This window comes from Phaethon aethereus (genome assembly GCF_964289735.1).
Source record: "Phaethon aethereus genome assembly, chromosome: 1".
In the NCBI taxonomy this organism is placed as follows: Eukaryota; Metazoa; Chordata; class Aves; order Phaethontiformes; family Phaethontidae; genus Phaethon; species Phaethon aethereus.
This window is the reverse complement of record NC_138575.1, coordinates 17,128,194-17,146,266: the sequence shown is the minus strand read 5'-3', so window position 1 is coordinate 17,146,266 and position 18,073 is coordinate 17,128,194. Positions and strand designations below refer to the sequence as shown.

The following is an 18,073-nucleotide window of genomic DNA, read 5'->3' as shown; positions in this document are numbered from 1 at the left end:
CAGCTGATCATACTTGTGAGTGAAATACAGCAGAGCACTTGTTATATATTCCAGGCTATAATTTTGAGGGGGTCATTAGCGAAGACTGATTTCCAGTTAATTTTAACTGCAAGTGTTACATATGCACACACATTCAGCCATAATATATAGACATATATATGTGACCATTGAGACACAAGCATGTTACTAAGAGGTTATTTTTTTCTTAAATACAGTACATATTTTAAGGACAGCAGGTCTAAGCAGAAGAGTTCACTCTCATTTTTCAGTTCATTCCAGTCATTAGTGTTTACCTAATAAGCATGCAGCAAACTGCATACAGTGCACCTCAAATGCATCCATATATTCACTTATCCCCATCATTTCAATTACTAGTAAGATCTTCACTTGCATCTCCTGTATCTGAGATCTGTCCATCTATGACATTTCGAGCTTTCCAGATCCTCACAGTCCGGTCACTGAAAAACAAAATAAAGCACTATTAGAGCTCGGTAATTAAACTGGGGAGGAAGAGGGATTGGGGGGGGGGGCAGACAACAGGGAAGCTTTCTTAAAAGCTCCTGTGTCTTATTCAGAAAGGCATTGTTGGCAAAATAAGATTTCCTTAATGCATATGCAAGGGTCATTCCACCTCCAGAAGACTTTGTAATCTAAGATGTAAAACATTTACGATTCCCTAACCTTATAACAGCACTGGCTACCACCTTTAAGCATCTATGCAAGTATAAAGCTTATATGTCTGAGGAAAGTAAATTCCTACTCTGCTATTACTTATTTTTGTAAAATATGCTAATGGTAACAGGCTTAAGTAGACTGACATCAGAGAAGAGCTTCCATCATGTAACTATTTGCAACTCAGCAGACCACACACAGGCAAACAGCCAGTGTGCTGCAGAATTAGAGGGACAGACTCAATAGCACAAAACTACTTCCTGCCATTAAAAAAAGGGTGAAAATTGTAACAGTTTAAATCAAACAGGAGCCGAAACACGCTCTGTTTGCATGAGAGGTGTCAGTCTATAATAAGAAAAGGTAAAAAAAGCACAGAACCACAAGACCATACAAAGTCCTAAACTCCTCCCTCAAAAAAACCCAACCAAAACACCAAAAAAACACCCCCACCCCCTCAACCAAAAAAAACCCAAAAAGCCCTTTGCCAGGTGCTGGAAAGCATCTACCAGTGAGCTGGTGTTCTGAAGCCCAGGAGAGGCAAGCTATGATTCTGTACTTCTGGCAACAATCACTGTTTACTTACACATACTTAAAATTGTGTAAAGTATCACACCGTATGTGTTACAAAACTCTATTATATTATTGTATTTAAAAAGTTAAAATAAAGAATTAGTCTTGTTAAATAGCAATTTATACTATGAAAGAGAGGTAGAAGTTATAAACGTCTCATAAATACTGAGTTGAGTGACAAGCAAACCTTGACTCATGTATCCCTTATAACCTCCTCAAAAAAAGCCAGGAGGCAGCGGTCAGGACAGATTTTATCACAGTACAGAGGTTTTCTGACTTGTGCCTTCGGTTCACCTTAATTGTCAGGAATACCCTAAGTTCTGTAGACCTTCACCACAATGTTAGAAGTGCCAAAAGGCTGGGGTTTTCGTTCACTAGTAATAAAGCATAAGTTTCAGGTGAATGTATGTTCTAAACTTTATTAATAAAGCTCTGGCAAACACAGACATAAGCTTTGATGTCTCTACTGCTATCTATTAATGCTTAACCATAAAAATTGGCCCATCAAGCGTGGAAACTTGGCAACTTCGAAATCCTGCTTTGATTCAGAAAGACCCGCTTTCAAGTCAGAAGGCCAGAAGCTTCCATCATTGGCACTAGAAGACAACACAACACCTTTCACAGCTCAGACTACACCACTACGTGGGCTCTGCTGCTGTCTCCTGTGCTTTCTCCAGAATGAAGTATTTTTCTTGGTGAAGTCCCCTGGGGTTTCAGGTACTCAGTTTGCTCACTTGTACTGAAGAAGCAAATATTCAAATCAAGGTGTTAAAAGGACAGCAGGACAGCTTACGAAGCTTCTGCTATACACCAGCACTTAAAAACAAGCAAACAAAAACCCCACAAAAAACAACCACATACCATGGCTTTTAGAAAAACTCACACAGGTCAGGAATCAGTCGTAGCAGTAAATAGTCCAACTGTAAAGTTTTCAACTATTGCCACATTCTCCCTCCCATTCTGTAGATTAGTGGTCTCCAAACTTTTTTGATCACGTCCCCCTGCCAGTAAAATATTTTTGATCACACACCCCCAAGTGTATTTATTAATTTGTAAATTATGTACATGTACTACTGAAGTTCTAGTGTTTTCTTCCTGTGTCCCAATGGATCATGTTGTGCATCCCTTGCACAGAGGGATCACTGCAGGACATGACTAGTACTTAGGGTCATAGAGCAGCTCTCCCCATGCTTGCTATGAAGTGACTTACACAACTGAAGATCTCCTAAATGCATTTGCATGGACAGAATTCTAGCAGGAGCTATGGAAAAAGAAAGATTCATGGAGAAGAATAACTCACTCTGCTGCTGTGAAAATCTGGCTCGAGTTGGTGCAGATTGCATTTATCGGGCTGTCATGTCCCTTCATTTCCCCAATGGGTGCGAAGGTATCCACATTCCAGAGCTTGAGGGTGCCTCCTCTGCAGCCACTGAGCAGAACTGGAGCACCAGGTACCAGGCCAAGAGCACACACCCAGTCTTTATGAGCATTAGGAACTTGCTGAAAAAGAGAAGGCAGGCAAGTCTCAGCGGGCTGCAAAAACTTCTAGAGGAATGAGCGCAGAAACGGAAAAATCCCAGGATCTAAGCCCGATTCCTGTCCTGCAGTGGCTTTGCTGCATGACTCTGGATATACCCCAGCCCTGTGGCTTCTCCTCCTTTAGAGCAACAAGGAGACTTCCTTCCATGAGACTACTTCTATACCACGAGTTTGTTTCTCTTTGTGAAATAGCACTGCAAAACAAGAGGAAAATCCAATATATGCACAACTGACCTGACATGGAACAGAAATTAATTTAGGATAACGCTAAATCTGCACATATTCAAATGCATATTTGAACATACAGTCTCTGCATATATGTTTCAAGTCTGGCTGTAAAACAGCTATAAAACACAAGAAGAAAATCCAAAATACTGCTCAAAAAATACACCAGGGAGACGGAAATGGTTTCTATGTTTGCCTTCCTCCTTTCTTCTTTTCCCATTACACATTATAAATTGATTTTGTGATGTAGTGCTTCACAAAAATACATTAATTTTTTATTGAGGAAGGACACTAGCATTTTACTGCTAATTCAGAAAGCAAAATGCTGCACAGACCGGCTGAGAATAACATCCATTTGGTACCAACATGGGAGAAATAATAGCCCAAGTTTGCTGTCTTTTAAGGGCACCAAGGGTGGCTCTTTCTCCAGTTCAGTTTGGTAGGAACTGTTTTATTTTGCTGCCTTTCTCATATTATGGAGTACATTCAAGCTTTCTAGGATCATCTTGGCGTTTCATCTATAATATACACTGCTATCACAACACTGGTGGTCTGGTCCTACAGCACTTCATGAAAATGAAGGAGAGGGAGTAGTTCTTATAAATCTTAATTTTGTCGCAGCAGTGTTTTGTGGCTTGGGATGTATAGCACCAAGTGAAGTAGATGATCTCCAAATTCTTTTGGATAGCATGTTTGTTAAGTGATTTTCATCAATTAGAGGATCAGACTTGTTTAACACATGTATGCCAAACCAGGATCTCTGTTGAAATGTTCACATTTATACTTCAAAGCAGCTCAGCTCTGTTTCAAGTTTGGTTTTGGGTTTTTTTTTTCCCTTCATCTAAAACAGTCAAGTGTACACACCAAAAGAAACAGAAACAACAACAGGAATTCTGACTGGATATGAGTGGGGGGGAAATTCACACAAGAGTAGTTTAAGGAATGCAATGGGTCACCCAGAACAGCTCTGCAATCTGTGACCTTGGAGATTTTGAAAACTCAGCTGGGCACAAGGCCTAGAGTAACCAGAACTAACTACAAAGTTGGTCTTTTACTTGGACCAGCAGGCCAACTTTGCACCGTGTCACCTCCTGTGGGCCATTTCACCCTGAATTACCCAATGATTAGCAAAAGTAACAGCACTTTTCATTCCCTAAAAAGACAGTGAATAAAAATTATTTATATTGTTTCATCAAATGGTTGAAAACCTCACCACACCTTGAGAATACACAACATTTTACAGAAATAAAAAGAAAGAAGGAAGCCTAAGATCATTTTTATTAAGTTGTACTTTTAAAACCAACAAACAAACAGGGGAACATGAAGTGTATAAATTATGAAATGCATGTATACCAAAAGGAAAATAAGAAGTGGAATACAACTAGTCCACTGTTACATACTACTTTACCCCTGCCCCCATATTCTTTCTGATGTTAAATTAATTGCAATGGCAAAATGCATATTGCATAATATTTTAATTAGCCTAAAATGCACAAGTGAAGATGCTTCTTACAACTTTAATAAAGTCATTCTGAGAATACAAAATTTTTCCTGTTCCTGTGGTCCTCCTATTTTTGCTAACAAGCTGCTTAGTACATTTCCCTAGACAGACAGATACGAAAGTAGATGTCCCAATACAGCCAAATAAAGATTTTCTACAGGAAGTTGAATTTCTGAATCTTTATTTTCAGCATGAAGTTTTAAGAGTATTTTGAAAAGCAACTGGCACCCCACTGGACAATTTTGAAAGAAGGTCAAGAAAGTCTGTGTATTTATGGAATACTAAGTATGCTCATATAGAAATTTTCTTCTTACAGTGACCAGTCCCTTATTCTCTCATGTCCCAAAACTTTAATATTATATTTGTTTCCTTGCTATCAGTCTGCACATTAAATGCACATAAAAGACATGCTCCTCCTCCCTCCAAAAATTATTAAACAATTGTTACCTAACCAAACCTTTGCAAAAACAGCAGTATCTTCTGGCATTTGTTTTTCTGCTTTCCATTTCTCACACAGTCTCAACTTAAATAATTGTACCTCTACCCAACAATCTCTCATAAGACCTAAAACAACAAATTGGCTTACAGCAAGTAGCCAAAAATCAAAGTTCTCTATGTCAAACAAATTACAATGAACTTCAAAGTTCCCCTGTATTTGAGGTCCTTATCGCCCCCCCCCCTTTTTTTTTTTTTTTTACAATGAAAACTTACAGCAAATAAGTTCTAATAGCAAACAGATTATCATGTGTGTGTTGTATACATTACATATGCATTGTATAACAAGATGAATGGAGATCTAAGGAGTAAGCTTTTTAGGAAAAAACCTGAGTGGAGTGAGGCAGGTTGTAAACCCTCTTCACAAGAAAATATTCTGTAGCCTGATGTAAAGCACTGTTTGCCATTGATGAGTTCCCAGTCCAAGATTTACCAACTTGTCAATGACAAGGATGATATCCAATGGTTCCAACTGCAAGAGGAGGCAAGTGCTGCCTTCATTGCAAAGCAAAACACCAAACCCCACATACTCTGAGCTAAAATATAGGGCTAACCATTTCAGAATTTCCTGACACTACAGACACTGAAAAGAAAAGCAACTGCATTCCTAGTGATCAAGTACGTTATCAATTTCTTTCTTAGTGCTCCATGCCTTCCCTATTAAAGACATTAGTATCTAAATGAATAGTCATTGTATGAGCCTGAACATTTACAGAGCCTGAAAACATGTCTGTCACATTAGCCACATGATATTTTTCCATTACCTGAAGAAGGTCTTTTTGAGCCAAGTCCCATTTCTTAATTCCATTATCTCTGGATCCACTAAAAAGGTTGTCTCCCATAATAGCAAGTGCTTCAATGCCATCATAGTGAGGAGGTTCAAAATTGTGTGTAGGACTTACACTTCCAAGAGCCCCTTCAGTCACATCAAACATCTAAAATAAATAAACAAATAAATAAATTATCAAATATGTTAAGCAAAATTATCTGCCATCTAACCAGCTTGGAAGACATGCAGCAAATAACTTCAGGGAGAAAAACTGGAAAGCCTTATATTACAGGCTACTGTATCATGATGTATATTTGACAGAATTTATCTGCCAGAACAACTCCTTTCTCCTCTTCTACCTCTTGCTTGAAGCAGGAAATCTTCACTGACTTCAGAGAAGACTGCTCTGGGAAGAAGTGCTACTACGTGGTTATGAAATACACAGTATCTTCACAAGGAAGAGCCTATACATACACACCATATGGTGGGCTAGAGAAACAAAGCTCATGAGAGTGAGTATGGGAAACATGACTCACACTGGGAGAATTGCACAGGCAGCTGCACGAAGAGGCATTAATATATTTTTCTGGACAAGGTGTTCTGGCAAGGGGTACATACCATTATATGCTGATGCTTTCCGTGGACTAGACACACTTCTCCTTGCCTGTGCTCCAAGAATGGGGTCTTAAAACAGATTCTTTTAAGTGAGGCTATTTTAACAATTTAAGGCATAATCAATCCCATCAGGTCTTTGTCCCTAGAGCAGCTTGTAGCAAGCCAGAACTCACTCAAGACTGAGCTGAGGAGGAAGAGATGAGCCATAACTTTTTAAACCACTGCGTCTGTTTAACAAGCAAGTGTCGGACTTCATCCCCTATTATTTGTTCTTTATTGATCTTTTAAAATGAGTAAGATTGGCAGTAAAAAAGGGAGAGCTTGGCAGTGTAAAATAATACCTTAAGTGAGTTAAAAGCATTTTAAACGTTACCACATTCAATTAACATGCATCAGTTCCAGGTGTAACAAAAAAGTTCAATATACACCAGAAGTAGGCACTTGGACAGAGGTGTCCAATATTCCTGTCTCAGTAGAAAAGACAGTAGCCTCCTGTGGCAGGGGAAAGCAGTATCTGTGACCAGACCTACTACCCTCAGTGGACCTACCTGTGTGCAGAAGCACCAAGAATTCCCAAACTGCTGCACTGACCATGCACATACAGATCATTTTGTACTGTCCAAAGTGGCTTGGCAATTCTGGAGGCAGTCACCTTGCAGAACACTCACTACTCTGCAGCACATCCACATGGCCAAAATACTCCTAGATGTTCTAGTGGTGTAAGTCAAGAAGCTGGCGGCCTCATAAGGATTCATGTAGCCTGTGCCCAGCAGGGGAGCACACAAGAATGGCAGATAAACTTCTCTGACTGTTGACAGCTATGTTTTCCCAAATGCCCTTCCACCTCCTTGCTTGACACGAGTTGGCAGCATGACAAACTTGCATTACATGATCACATCCTGTTGTCGCCGCTGAGGTTCTACACTGATTACTGTGCCAGGAGGGTAGTTCCTGACAAACCAATTACTCTGAACTGGGCAGAGAAGTAATTATTAGAGAGCTTCTCTGTCGCCCTACTGCCCAAGAATCCTCTGGCCTCTACCATAGGGATTGCTGATAGGATTTAAATCCACAGCCCAAACCATCAAGCTATGCACCCACCTCCCAGGCTGTCTTCTGAGGCTGGCCCAGGGCACAGCCAAGCATCCAAGAATTGCAGAATAAAAAAAAAGAAAGCGTAGCTCAACGAGAGAGCTCACTCAGGTTTTGGCTGCTGCACAACTCCAGATATTTTATATACTTTTTCCAGTGTGTGAGAACTATAAGACCAGAACAAAGAGTACACCCTCACAACAAGATAGAGTATCTTGCTCATTCTCTTTGGCCTCGTGAATCACGTGTTCTTTGCAGTGTGAGGGTCAGCTTTATGTGGAGGATGATGTATAGTTCCCATAGTCTGGTGGTTTGGGCATACTCCTGAGAAACAGGAGCTTGTGGGTTCAAATATCCCCTGGCTGGGGTGGACCCAAAAAAGGGGAAAGAAAGAAAATAAGAAAGAAAAAAATAGAAAAAAAACCCCCAGAACTCCCTCCCTCCACCAAAAAGCAGATTCCCTGTCTTTGAGTGAATTAATCACAATGCCAAGAAGCGGGAAAGTACCATAACACAACTTAGAGCAACATGTGTGCTAATGAATACACCAAATAGACTGGGGACCTTGTCTGGGATGTGCTGATCTCCCTCTCCTTCCCCACTCCAGAACCTGAGTAACACTTAAGCAAGAGCCTGGATGAGACCCCAAACTGTTCTGTGGGGAGCACACAGTGTCCCTCTGCTGAGACAATTAGGTCTGCATTCCAAAACAGAGGCACTGAATTAAGATACTTCCAAGACCTAAATGTTACTTAAGAGCAGGTGTTACAAATATTTCTCCAAGACTTCATACACTTGTGTGGTAGGTTGACCCTGGCTGACACCAGGTGCCCACCAAAGCCACTCTGTCACTGCCCTCCTCAGCTGGGCAGGGGAGAGAAAATACGATGAAAGGCTCCTGGGTCAAGATAAGGACAGGGAGAGATCGGTCACCAATTACTGTCATGGGCAAAACAGACTTGACTTGGGGAAAAAAAAAAATTAATTTGTTGTCAATCAAATCAGATTAAGGTGATGAGAACTAAAACCAAATCCTAAAACACCTTCCCCCCACCCCTCCCTTTTTCCCAGGCTCAACTTCACTCCCCATTTCTCTTCCTCCTCCCCCCAAGCAGCACAGGGGGAAAGGGAATGGGGGTTGTGGTCAGTTCATCCCTCAGGGGGAGGACTCCTCACACTCTGCCCTGCTCCAGCCTGGGGTCCCTCCCACGGGAGACAGTCCTCCACGGACTTCTCCAGTGTGAGTCCTTCCCATGGGCTGCAGTTCCCAATGAGCTGCTCCAGCCTGGGTCCCCCCATGGGTGCTGTCCTTTAGGAACAGGCTGCTCCAGCCTGGGCCCCCCCGTGGGGTCCCAGGTCCTGCCAGCAAACCTGCTCCAGCCGGGGCTCCTCTCTCTCCCCACGGGGCCACAGGCCCTGCCAGGAGCCGGCTCCAGCATGGGCCTCCCACAGGGTCACGGCCTCCTTCGGGCATCCCTCTGCTCCGGCATGGGGCCCTCCCCGGGTGCGTGTGGAGATCTGCTCCCCCATGGAGCTCCATGGCTGCAGGGGCACAGCCGGCCTCACCGTGGGCTTCCCCAGGGGCTGCCGGGGCATCTCTGTTTTGGCTCATGGAGCACCTCCTGCCCCTCCTTCTTCACTGGCCTGGGTGTCTGCAGAGCTGCTCCTCTCATGTTCTCACTCCTCTCTCCGGCTGCAATTGCTGTGACATTTTTTTCCCCTTCTTAACTCTGTTCCCCAGAGGTGCTGCCACAATCACCGATGGGCTCGGCCTTGGCCAGCAGCAGGTCCATCTTGTAGCCGGCTGGCACTGGCTCTGTCGGACACAGGGGAAGCTGCTGGCAGCTTCTCACAGAAGCCACCCCTGCAGCCCCCTTGCTGCCAAAACCTTGCCACGCGAACCTAATGCAACCTGATGTCCACCTTACTGGGGATTAAGAAAAAGTTTAACTACAGGCAACTATCCAACTAAAAATAGCACTGAAGTGATAAATGTTTATTAAGAGTGAATATTATTCATAATTTATAACTGATGAAATAATTTCCATCTTGGCTATCACATTTCAGATTTGCAGATGTGAGTCACTTCTGCGGAAGCTTGCATTCCATGCTGATGTGAGGAGTTAAATTAAATAAGCAAATGCTAATGGTTTACCTTTATATAATGATCCTTTGAACCAGTGACAATAAGATCTTGTCCATTGGAAATTCGATCTACAGTAAGGCACATAACAGGACCCTGGTGACCAGTTAGCTTTCCTGTAGACTGAAATCTTCCAAGAATAAGAAAAGAAATGAGGATTTGTTATTTTTTCATATATCCAATATAATCTATAGCACAGTTTCTGCCACAATGGGTCTTTTATTTTCCCCATGCCTTCACTCTTCATCCCCTGGTTACATCCAAGTGTAAATGCTAAATCTACATTAAACATAAACAAAAGCTTCTATTTATGTAAAATAAGAATAAAAAAAATTAAAGTAAAGAGAAATCAGACCCCTCAAAGTGTTCTTTGTATTCTGAATGCACTGCGGATGTGAGTTCTGTTTGGAGAAGTGCTATTACAGTGTGGCTATCATAGCCCCATATGACAGTACATTACATTAGCTGGCTTTCATTATCTCATCAGCAATTGCTAGTCAGGATTCATGCATCTGTCACCTTACAAGAGTCCATTTTATAGTGCCTATCTTAAACATAACCTTGTGGTTTTCCTTTCAATGTGTTTTGTCCTTTCAGTACTTAAAGGGAGCTTATAAAAAAGATGGGGACAGACTTTTTAGCAGGGCCTGTAGCAATAGGACAAGGGGTAATGGTTTTAAACTAAAAGAGGGCAGATTTAGACAAGATATAAGGAAGGAATTTTTCATAATGAGGGTGGTGAAACACTGGTACAGGTTGCCCAGAGAGGTGGTATATACCCCATCCTTGGAAACATTCAGTTTGGACAGAGCTCTGAGCAACCTGATCTAGTTGAAGATGTCCCTGATCATTGCAGGGGGGGTGGACTAGATGACTTTTAAGGGTCCCTTCCAATCCTAGTTGTTCTGTGATTTTTCTGTTTTTACTGTAACGATTCACCATAATCTTAACTCAAGATGAGATCAGGAGCACCTCCATTATCTCAGTAACCACCACAGCATGGATTAGTTGATCCATATCTTGACCATATTTTGCCCAGGTTATGGATGTTACCATAAGCAGGAAACACCTCATTGACTTCATGCACATGTTTCATACACACATGTAACCATCTAAAGAACATTCTTTTCTGCTGGTGTTCAGTACCTTTTCAGGTCCCACATCCTCACTGAATTTCCAGCAGCCGCATAGAGGAATGTGCCAGTTGGATTTAGTGCAATCTGATTGATCTGGTTCTCTCCAGCTGGGATAGTGACTGTTCTGTTAGTACTTCCTGAACACACATCACCAGGCATTGCCTGGCCTGAAGACCTGAGTACAGGGAGGAAGGAGAGGAAAAAAAAAAAAAAAAAAGAAAAGAAAAAAGAAAACTAACCCCCTTGTTCAGCATTCATATTTGTTTTATTACAAATATTGAATATTTGATAAAACAATATAGGCATGAATGTAAATTGCTTTGTGTTTCCATGTATTACCAGTGCCCTACACTGACTTAACCTGAACACATAAAGAAAGCCTGTAGCCCCAAACAGTGTACTTAAATTACACTATGCTGCACTACTTAATTAAATTAAATAATTTTTTATTACTGAAAACTAACATTCATTTAAACTCTTGGCATTCAAGGTTTAGCATACTTACGTCAATGTCCGAATACACTTGGCAGAATCTCTGATGTCCCACACCTTGATATAGGAGGTTGAGACTGTGAAGACCAGGCTAGTGTAGTTGCAATATTTTATAGAAACAACATTATTTGGATGACCCCCCAGAGACATAATCTCCTGTCCAGTTACCAGATTCCAGACTTTACAGGTACGATCTAAACAGAGACAAGCAAAAAGGGAAAAAAATTGTAAAAAATAAAAATTTTAAACAAACCAACCCCACCAAAGAAACACCACAGAAAACATGTTTTTCCAAAACTCAATTAATTTTTAAAAAGTTCATACATTCATTTGCACTCATACATAACCCTTCATTTTGGTAGGGACGTTTAAAGATCTATTTAATCTGTTTTGTAGAGAACACATGGGCATTATCTACCATCATGAAAACTAAGCAAGGTTAATCATTAAATGTTGTGTTGAAGATGTGTATATTAACTTCCATAGCATTTTAAAAGGATAACATCCCATGCCAACCCCAAACTGTCAAACAGACAGTTTGGAGGCTGTAAAGTTTGGATGATGACAGATCAGGAGAACTACTCGATTTTTAATTCAAAGATTCTTCATCAAGAACATAGTTCAGGAAGGGCTTTGAGCCTCAGCATGACAGAGGACTGACTGTCACAAAAAAATTACAAAGGCGAGAAGTGATCCAAACTATTTGGTGCTTTAGGAGTCTCTGAAAATCCCAGCGTAAGTGGTTGAGTCACAGTTTTCATTCAGTAGCAAAAGAATTGAAATACTACAAACTTCTGTGTACTAGAGGCCCAGATGCCTAGAAGTTTTCAAGACTTTTGCAACACAAATGGAGTCCATACAGGAAACTCTCCTTGTTGTATCACGTCTTTATTGCTCCATATATTTTAGAAGTACATTTTTACTGGAATCAATACTGGGAGGATGATGAGAAAACTTTACGTGTAGGCAGTGTTTATAAGAGCATGAAGGAGGTTAAGTATACAAAGATCTCATCAGCCACTTTAAAAATCCCAACTATCAAGACCAGAGCCCATTATCCGCAATGCGCCTGAAAGCTTATTGGCATTCCTGCATTGGCACTGTCTGCTCATGTTATGCGATGTCTGTGAGCTGAGGCTTTCTGCTTCAGCAACAATTTCCAAAAGATTTAACTTTATTTAAACTGCTGTCTATACTCTTGTACTCTTGAGTACAAGTATACTTTGTAAATTTTTCCCCCCAAAAAATATATATAGGAAAAATTCTTCCATAAATATGGGAAGCTAGCATATGACAAGAAAGAGCAAATATTTACAACATCTGCAAGCATCCCTATGTTGAAAACAAAAAAACAAACCCTTTAGAATACAAATCTAGATGTAAAATAAAAAAATAAATTTGAAAGCATTTTTTCCCACCGCTACTAGATTTGAAATCTCAATACAAATTAACAAAGCAACATTTACAAAAGCTAAAAATATGCCCTTTTTCGCATTTGCATCCACTTGCACAAATGCTAAAACGTTGGCTTAAAACTCATTAGACCAGAAGTTTGCCAACTCACTGTAAGAATGTGTCTTGGTATTTTTAACAGCCAGGTAGTAGAATAGCCACAGAAACCATACCTTTCTTCTAAAACACTATTTCTACCAGCTTGAAGAGTTCACAGAGTGGCTGCACCATCCAGTACGGAATTTAGTATCTACTAGATCTAGACCCCTCCACAAGAGCCACACAACTCTTACACCCGCATGGGACAGGATGAGGTGCACAGAGGAAGCAGAAAATGGCCCTAGGACTGCTCAAAGAATCAACTATGGCAGGAAGAATCTATTCAAACTCTGTAGGCAGCACAGCCAAAGACATGCCAATTTCCACCTCTACCCCTACCTGGAGGCTATTACTTTGCATTGTACATCATCTGTGCACATGTTACCATGATTGGTTCCATCACATCACTCAACAAATGTGAATGGTATTATGAGTTACTTTTTCCACTACAAATAAGGAGCCAAATACTACCCATTGGAATGAAAAACCTGTAGATAATTACTGTAAATCCTTCTTCAGCTTATGTTGCAAAATGGATCCTCACAGTTTTCCAGTGTGTTTACAGCACTAAGCACAAACTAAGAATTTCACAATACCCCAAGTTGTCAAGGCAGCCTCTGTAGGCGGCACAGATGCATGAACCTTGCCTAACCTTTAGATCCAGTGAAGAGAAGATCATCAGTTGCATCAACACAAAGCACAGCCTTGGTATGTCCTTCAGCTGCATAGATACACTGAAGGGGGGACGATCTGATGCATTTTGAAGCAGGGAATGGGTTTATTATTCCCCTAAAGAAAAAAAAAAGAGAATGTGAGTTGCCTGTAGTAGTAGACATAAATCAAATTAATTTACTTAAATGTAGCGGGGGGGGGGAAAAAAAAATCTAATTTTCTTACATGGGCAAAACAGCTGAATGCTTTTCATAAACTGTATAAGGATTTTTACTGTTTAGCTTCAACAGTTGTCAACTCTGGACTACCAGTTGAAAGGAAATAGCATACAAAAACAAACATACAAATGAAAAAGACAAGATGTTGAGTATTGGGTATATGGGAAAGTCTGCGTAATGCTGAAAGAACCAGGATGCTTAAAGACCCTGGATTCATAGGACAAACCTTAAGACTGCAAACTGCATAAAGACATCTTAGTCTAAACAGCACATCTGAAAAATAGAGCAAGTGTAGTGTATACTGCCAATTCCAAACTAGGTAGGCATTTCACACCAACTGCCTTTTACAGGCAGGCTTGGAGAACTGCTGCTAACTTGTGTGCCTGAGGAAGGTTCCTCCTGCACCCTGTACCCAATGGCACACTTGTACTCAAATGGCTAAAAGGGAGTATGGCTGGAGTACAGACACCCCAGAGGAATCTTCCTGGGTTTGTAGCTAGTTCTGTGGTGATGCCAAAAGACTGTAACTCAGCCTAACAAAACAAACAAACAAACAAAAAAATCACATTTATCACCAAACAAAAATTATTAGCAGTCTAAAATCCCATGCATACAACTGCACACACACAAACCCCACTGATTTCTGTGAAGTGTAGAAAAGCCTCAAGGCAATGCCCAAAAACATGCAACACAATGCTGTGACCTGACCAGCTTGCAGTTAAGATTCATTGTCATGCTCTTCTGGGGATTGCACATGTAACTGAGAAAAAGGAACTAAGCCATAGTCCTATCTCACAAAAAAAAAGTGTCAGACTCTAAGAAAATGTAAAAAAATCCATAATATTGCCCAAAAGCTTGCTACAGAAAGGAAAAAGTCCTTCCTGATACTATCTAACTTTGTGACAATTAACTGGTTTATCTAGCACAGTCTTAGAAATTATTATTTTATACATTTTTACTGCTCAGGACATCTTCATTCATAAAATTCATTACTCCTCCACAATCCTTTTATAGATTTTACTAATATTAATATTGCCTTAAATTGTTTGACATTAACTTCCTCATTTTGGAAAGGCATTCACCTTCCAATCTACACCTTTTTATGTTTTCAAGAATACAGGAACAATTTACTTTATTATTAATTTAGGTGTCTATGCTTTTGTTTTCTAGCGCCACACAAAACTAATATGGTTTTCTCTGTAGTATTCCCCAGTGGATCAGGCTGCCTCTAGACTGAGTTATTCCTACTGCTGTTCTCACCCACTTGTTCCCTTGACAAGCCATGTAAAAATACATGTCCCAGAGCTATTTATCTACCTATGTGCAGTGCTCTGAAATCTACAGACAAAAAGTGCTACAACTGCTACAATGACCAAAGCCACCATCACATTATTATTAGCCCTTTGACTTCCCTTCTCTTGATAAATTGATTTTTCACTGACTACCGAACTCCTAAGCCACAGCTTAGGGACATGAGTGGGGACACTTCTTTCATTGCTTAAGCCACTATGTGTTCTGTCAGAAAGACATAATGAAAAACCTACTGATTTTCACTTACATTGGGATTTAATTTTTAGTGACCAAAACATACAACTGAACAAGAAAACCAAAAAGAGAGAGAGAAGTATATAAAACCTAAGAAAATGTCTGCTCCTCTTTTTTTAAAGGAAACAAAGAGAGAAAGAATATGTCTAAGGAAACGTTTGTATCATACTTCATTTAAAAAGAAAATCCTGACATGCTCAACAATGATAAATAACATCCTAAAAAAGGAGAGGGGGAGACATGCTTGACCAAAATGTCATGTTTTTAAACTTCTGACAAAAGCAAGAAAGAGATATAGTACACAAGTATCAGGAAAATTCATGCAGAAAAATTAAATTTCCTAAGAACTGGAGTAACTTCAGTGAGAGACGCCAAGAAAACAGAAAAGAGAAAGAGAGAGTACCTGTGTACCTCCGACAGAGAGGAATCACTTTCATCAGACCTACAATCAACAGTGGTGGAATTGTGAGGAGAAAGAATATAGGTATCAGCAAAGTAAAGCCTCCATATGAGAAGAACAAACAACAGCATGGCCGATTCAGAAAAGCAATGCAAATCCACATACAGTATGCAGCATTGCTCAGGGTATACCTTAAACCCATGATAATATTGCGGGGGTGGAGGGCAGAATAATAATCTTAAAACAGCACTCTCAGCCGTAAGTTACACTGGTAGACTGTCTCAGCCCAAGAAGCTGAGTAACACCAGCTGAGACACTTCTTATTTCCCCAACATTTTCTTACAGAAGTAAAGACAACAAAGTAAAAGGAGAAGACAGATGCATAATTTAACCTCCATAACATAGCGCTCATTTAAAATATCAAAAGGAAAAAATTTTCTGAACATCAGTGCCTGTTAAGTGTAGAAGAAACATGTAAAATGCTAATCAAAAATAAACACATTGATAGCCCACTGAAATAAGAACAGCAATTTGCAAACAATCCTAAGTTCAAAATCCTTCGCCTCTCATTTTCAAAAACACTTAAAGATAAAAAACCCAAGTAAATGCATGACAACAACCCCCCCCGACCTGAACATTTACAGTATGTCTTAAGACATCCTTCATTTTCAACTCAAATCAAACAGATTCAGCAGTTTCAATCTGACCTCAAAGTCAGTCCAGAAAAAATGAAAAGGGTTAGGTGGGAGTTAGCAATAAGATAAAGGTAACATAGCTAAGATAAAGAAGTTACAAGCACAGTGAAACTACTGAAAGCCTTGCAAGCTATTGCTTGGTGACTCTGTAGACCACTGAAAAAACCCAAACTTCTATAAAAAACAGTAGTGTAAACAGAGAAGAGCAATTTCTTGTATTGCTACAGTCAGAACTACATAAAACTAAAGCTTTATTCTGAGTTGCAGTTCATAAACACACTAGTTCATGGCACTAGTATCAGTACTGAAACCTGCAATAAAGGTTCTGCTCAAGTCAAGTCCACTGCAATTTTGAGTAAGACTCCTACAGAAACAGATGCCTAACATGCCAGGAAACTGAGCTCTACTTCTTCTAAACAAGGTATGAATATCATCTGCTCCTCCAGATCACCTCCTAAAGTCAGTCTGTTCAATAATTTGGATAATCTCTAAGCAACTGTGTTCCAGCCATTTCAACATCCCATCCTCCAGGCTACTGTCATGACAGTACTCAGAGCAACACTGGAGTAACCGAGTGACTGTCAAAAGCACTGTTTCCTAAATTGTCAGCTAAATCCTACTTTCAAGTGTAAACACACACACAAGTACACATATGGCTAAGAATTCTACCGTTCTTTTCTATTTTGGGTTTAAAACTACAAATGTCAGACAGCCTAGAAAACAGGAAACAAGGTTCAGCAGGAAATTGCTTTTCTTGAATTTTTACAATGGTTCCATGGAAGTTTAAAATATTTTCTGTGAAAACACAAGATATATCTCCTCCTGTCTTGCAGGTGAAGGGCAAAATATCTAACAGATACTACACTGCGTGCACTTTGCAATTCCCTGGTTGGGGACTGAGGCTTCCCTCTGTGACTTACTTATCCTGCTGAACTGATGTGTTTCCCTGAGAAACAGTAAGACGACTAAAAACATTCATTTCATTACGGGGCCGGCTTGGTGGGGAAGTAGGAGGTGACAGACTAGCCTCTGGGGCTCCAGAATCTGAGCTACAAGAAAAAAAGAACATCTTTAACAGGTTATGAGTGGTTAGAGAAGTTATGCAACATGCCTCAAACGTTAGATGCTCTTTCCTTAAGCGAATAACAAAAAAAAAAAAAAAAAAAAAATTGTAAGGCTAGCTACAGATGTTTCCCAGAGAAGGTAATAAACTTAAGACTACAAACTGCTGCAGAGTGCAAGGTGGCACAACATTCAAAGTTTACGTGCTAACAGTGAAAGCTCCAGGCAGAAAGTACACATATGTAAAATGAAGAGATTCTTATAGAACTGCAGTTTCTTAGAGAAATTGATGACTTCCATTTAAAAAAGATTTTAAAAATTCATTTTCAAATGCTTCAAAGGATATTTTCTCAGGTCTTTGCTCCTGAGTTATTTTGTACAGACAAATACTCTGGGAAAAAAAAACAAAACCACATAGAAGTTGAGCAGTGAATAACTTCACTGCCAACAATAAAAACTGTCCCTAGAATTAAAGCAATAGAAAGATACAGATTTATTTTTCAAGAAAATATACTCAAGGTTTAAATTATTTCAGAGAAAATAATTTCAAAGAATCTTACAGTTTCTGTTCTTTTGCCTTTGTCTTTTCCATTGCTTTCTCGTAGGCTTTTCTCTTTGCTAAAGGTGAAGGCTCAGGTATCTTCTTCTCTGACAGAGATGGTTGTCTAGAACTAAAGCAAG

At 40.0% G+C, this 18,073-nt stretch overlaps 1 protein-coding gene across 1 annotated transcript in view; it reads right to left on the bottom strand.

Moving 5' to 3' along the window:
* Window positions 1-364: 364 nt before the first annotated feature.
* The window catches only part of KIF21A (kinesin family member 21A), a gene marked incomplete at both ends in the record, with an annotated part of 102,474 nt that continues 84,765 nt past the window's right edge, over window positions 365-18,073 (bottom strand). Inside the window, 10 exons of the mRNA XM_082011450.1 lie at window positions 365-458; window positions 2,543-2,742; window positions 5,767-5,937; window positions 9,634-9,751; window positions 10,768-10,932; window positions 11,263-11,443; window positions 13,453-13,589; window positions 15,639-15,677; window positions 17,251-17,379; window positions 17,953-18,063. Coding sequence (XP_081867576.1) covers window positions 365-458; window positions 2,543-2,742; window positions 5,767-5,937; window positions 9,634-9,751; window positions 10,768-10,932; window positions 11,263-11,443; window positions 13,453-13,589; window positions 15,639-15,677; window positions 17,251-17,379; window positions 17,953-18,063 — 1,345 coding nt within the window. The remainder of the gene's footprint in view (window positions 459-2,542; window positions 2,743-5,766; window positions 5,938-9,633; window positions 9,752-10,767; window positions 10,933-11,262; window positions 11,444-13,452; window positions 13,590-15,638; window positions 15,678-17,250; window positions 17,380-17,952; window positions 18,064-18,073) is intronic.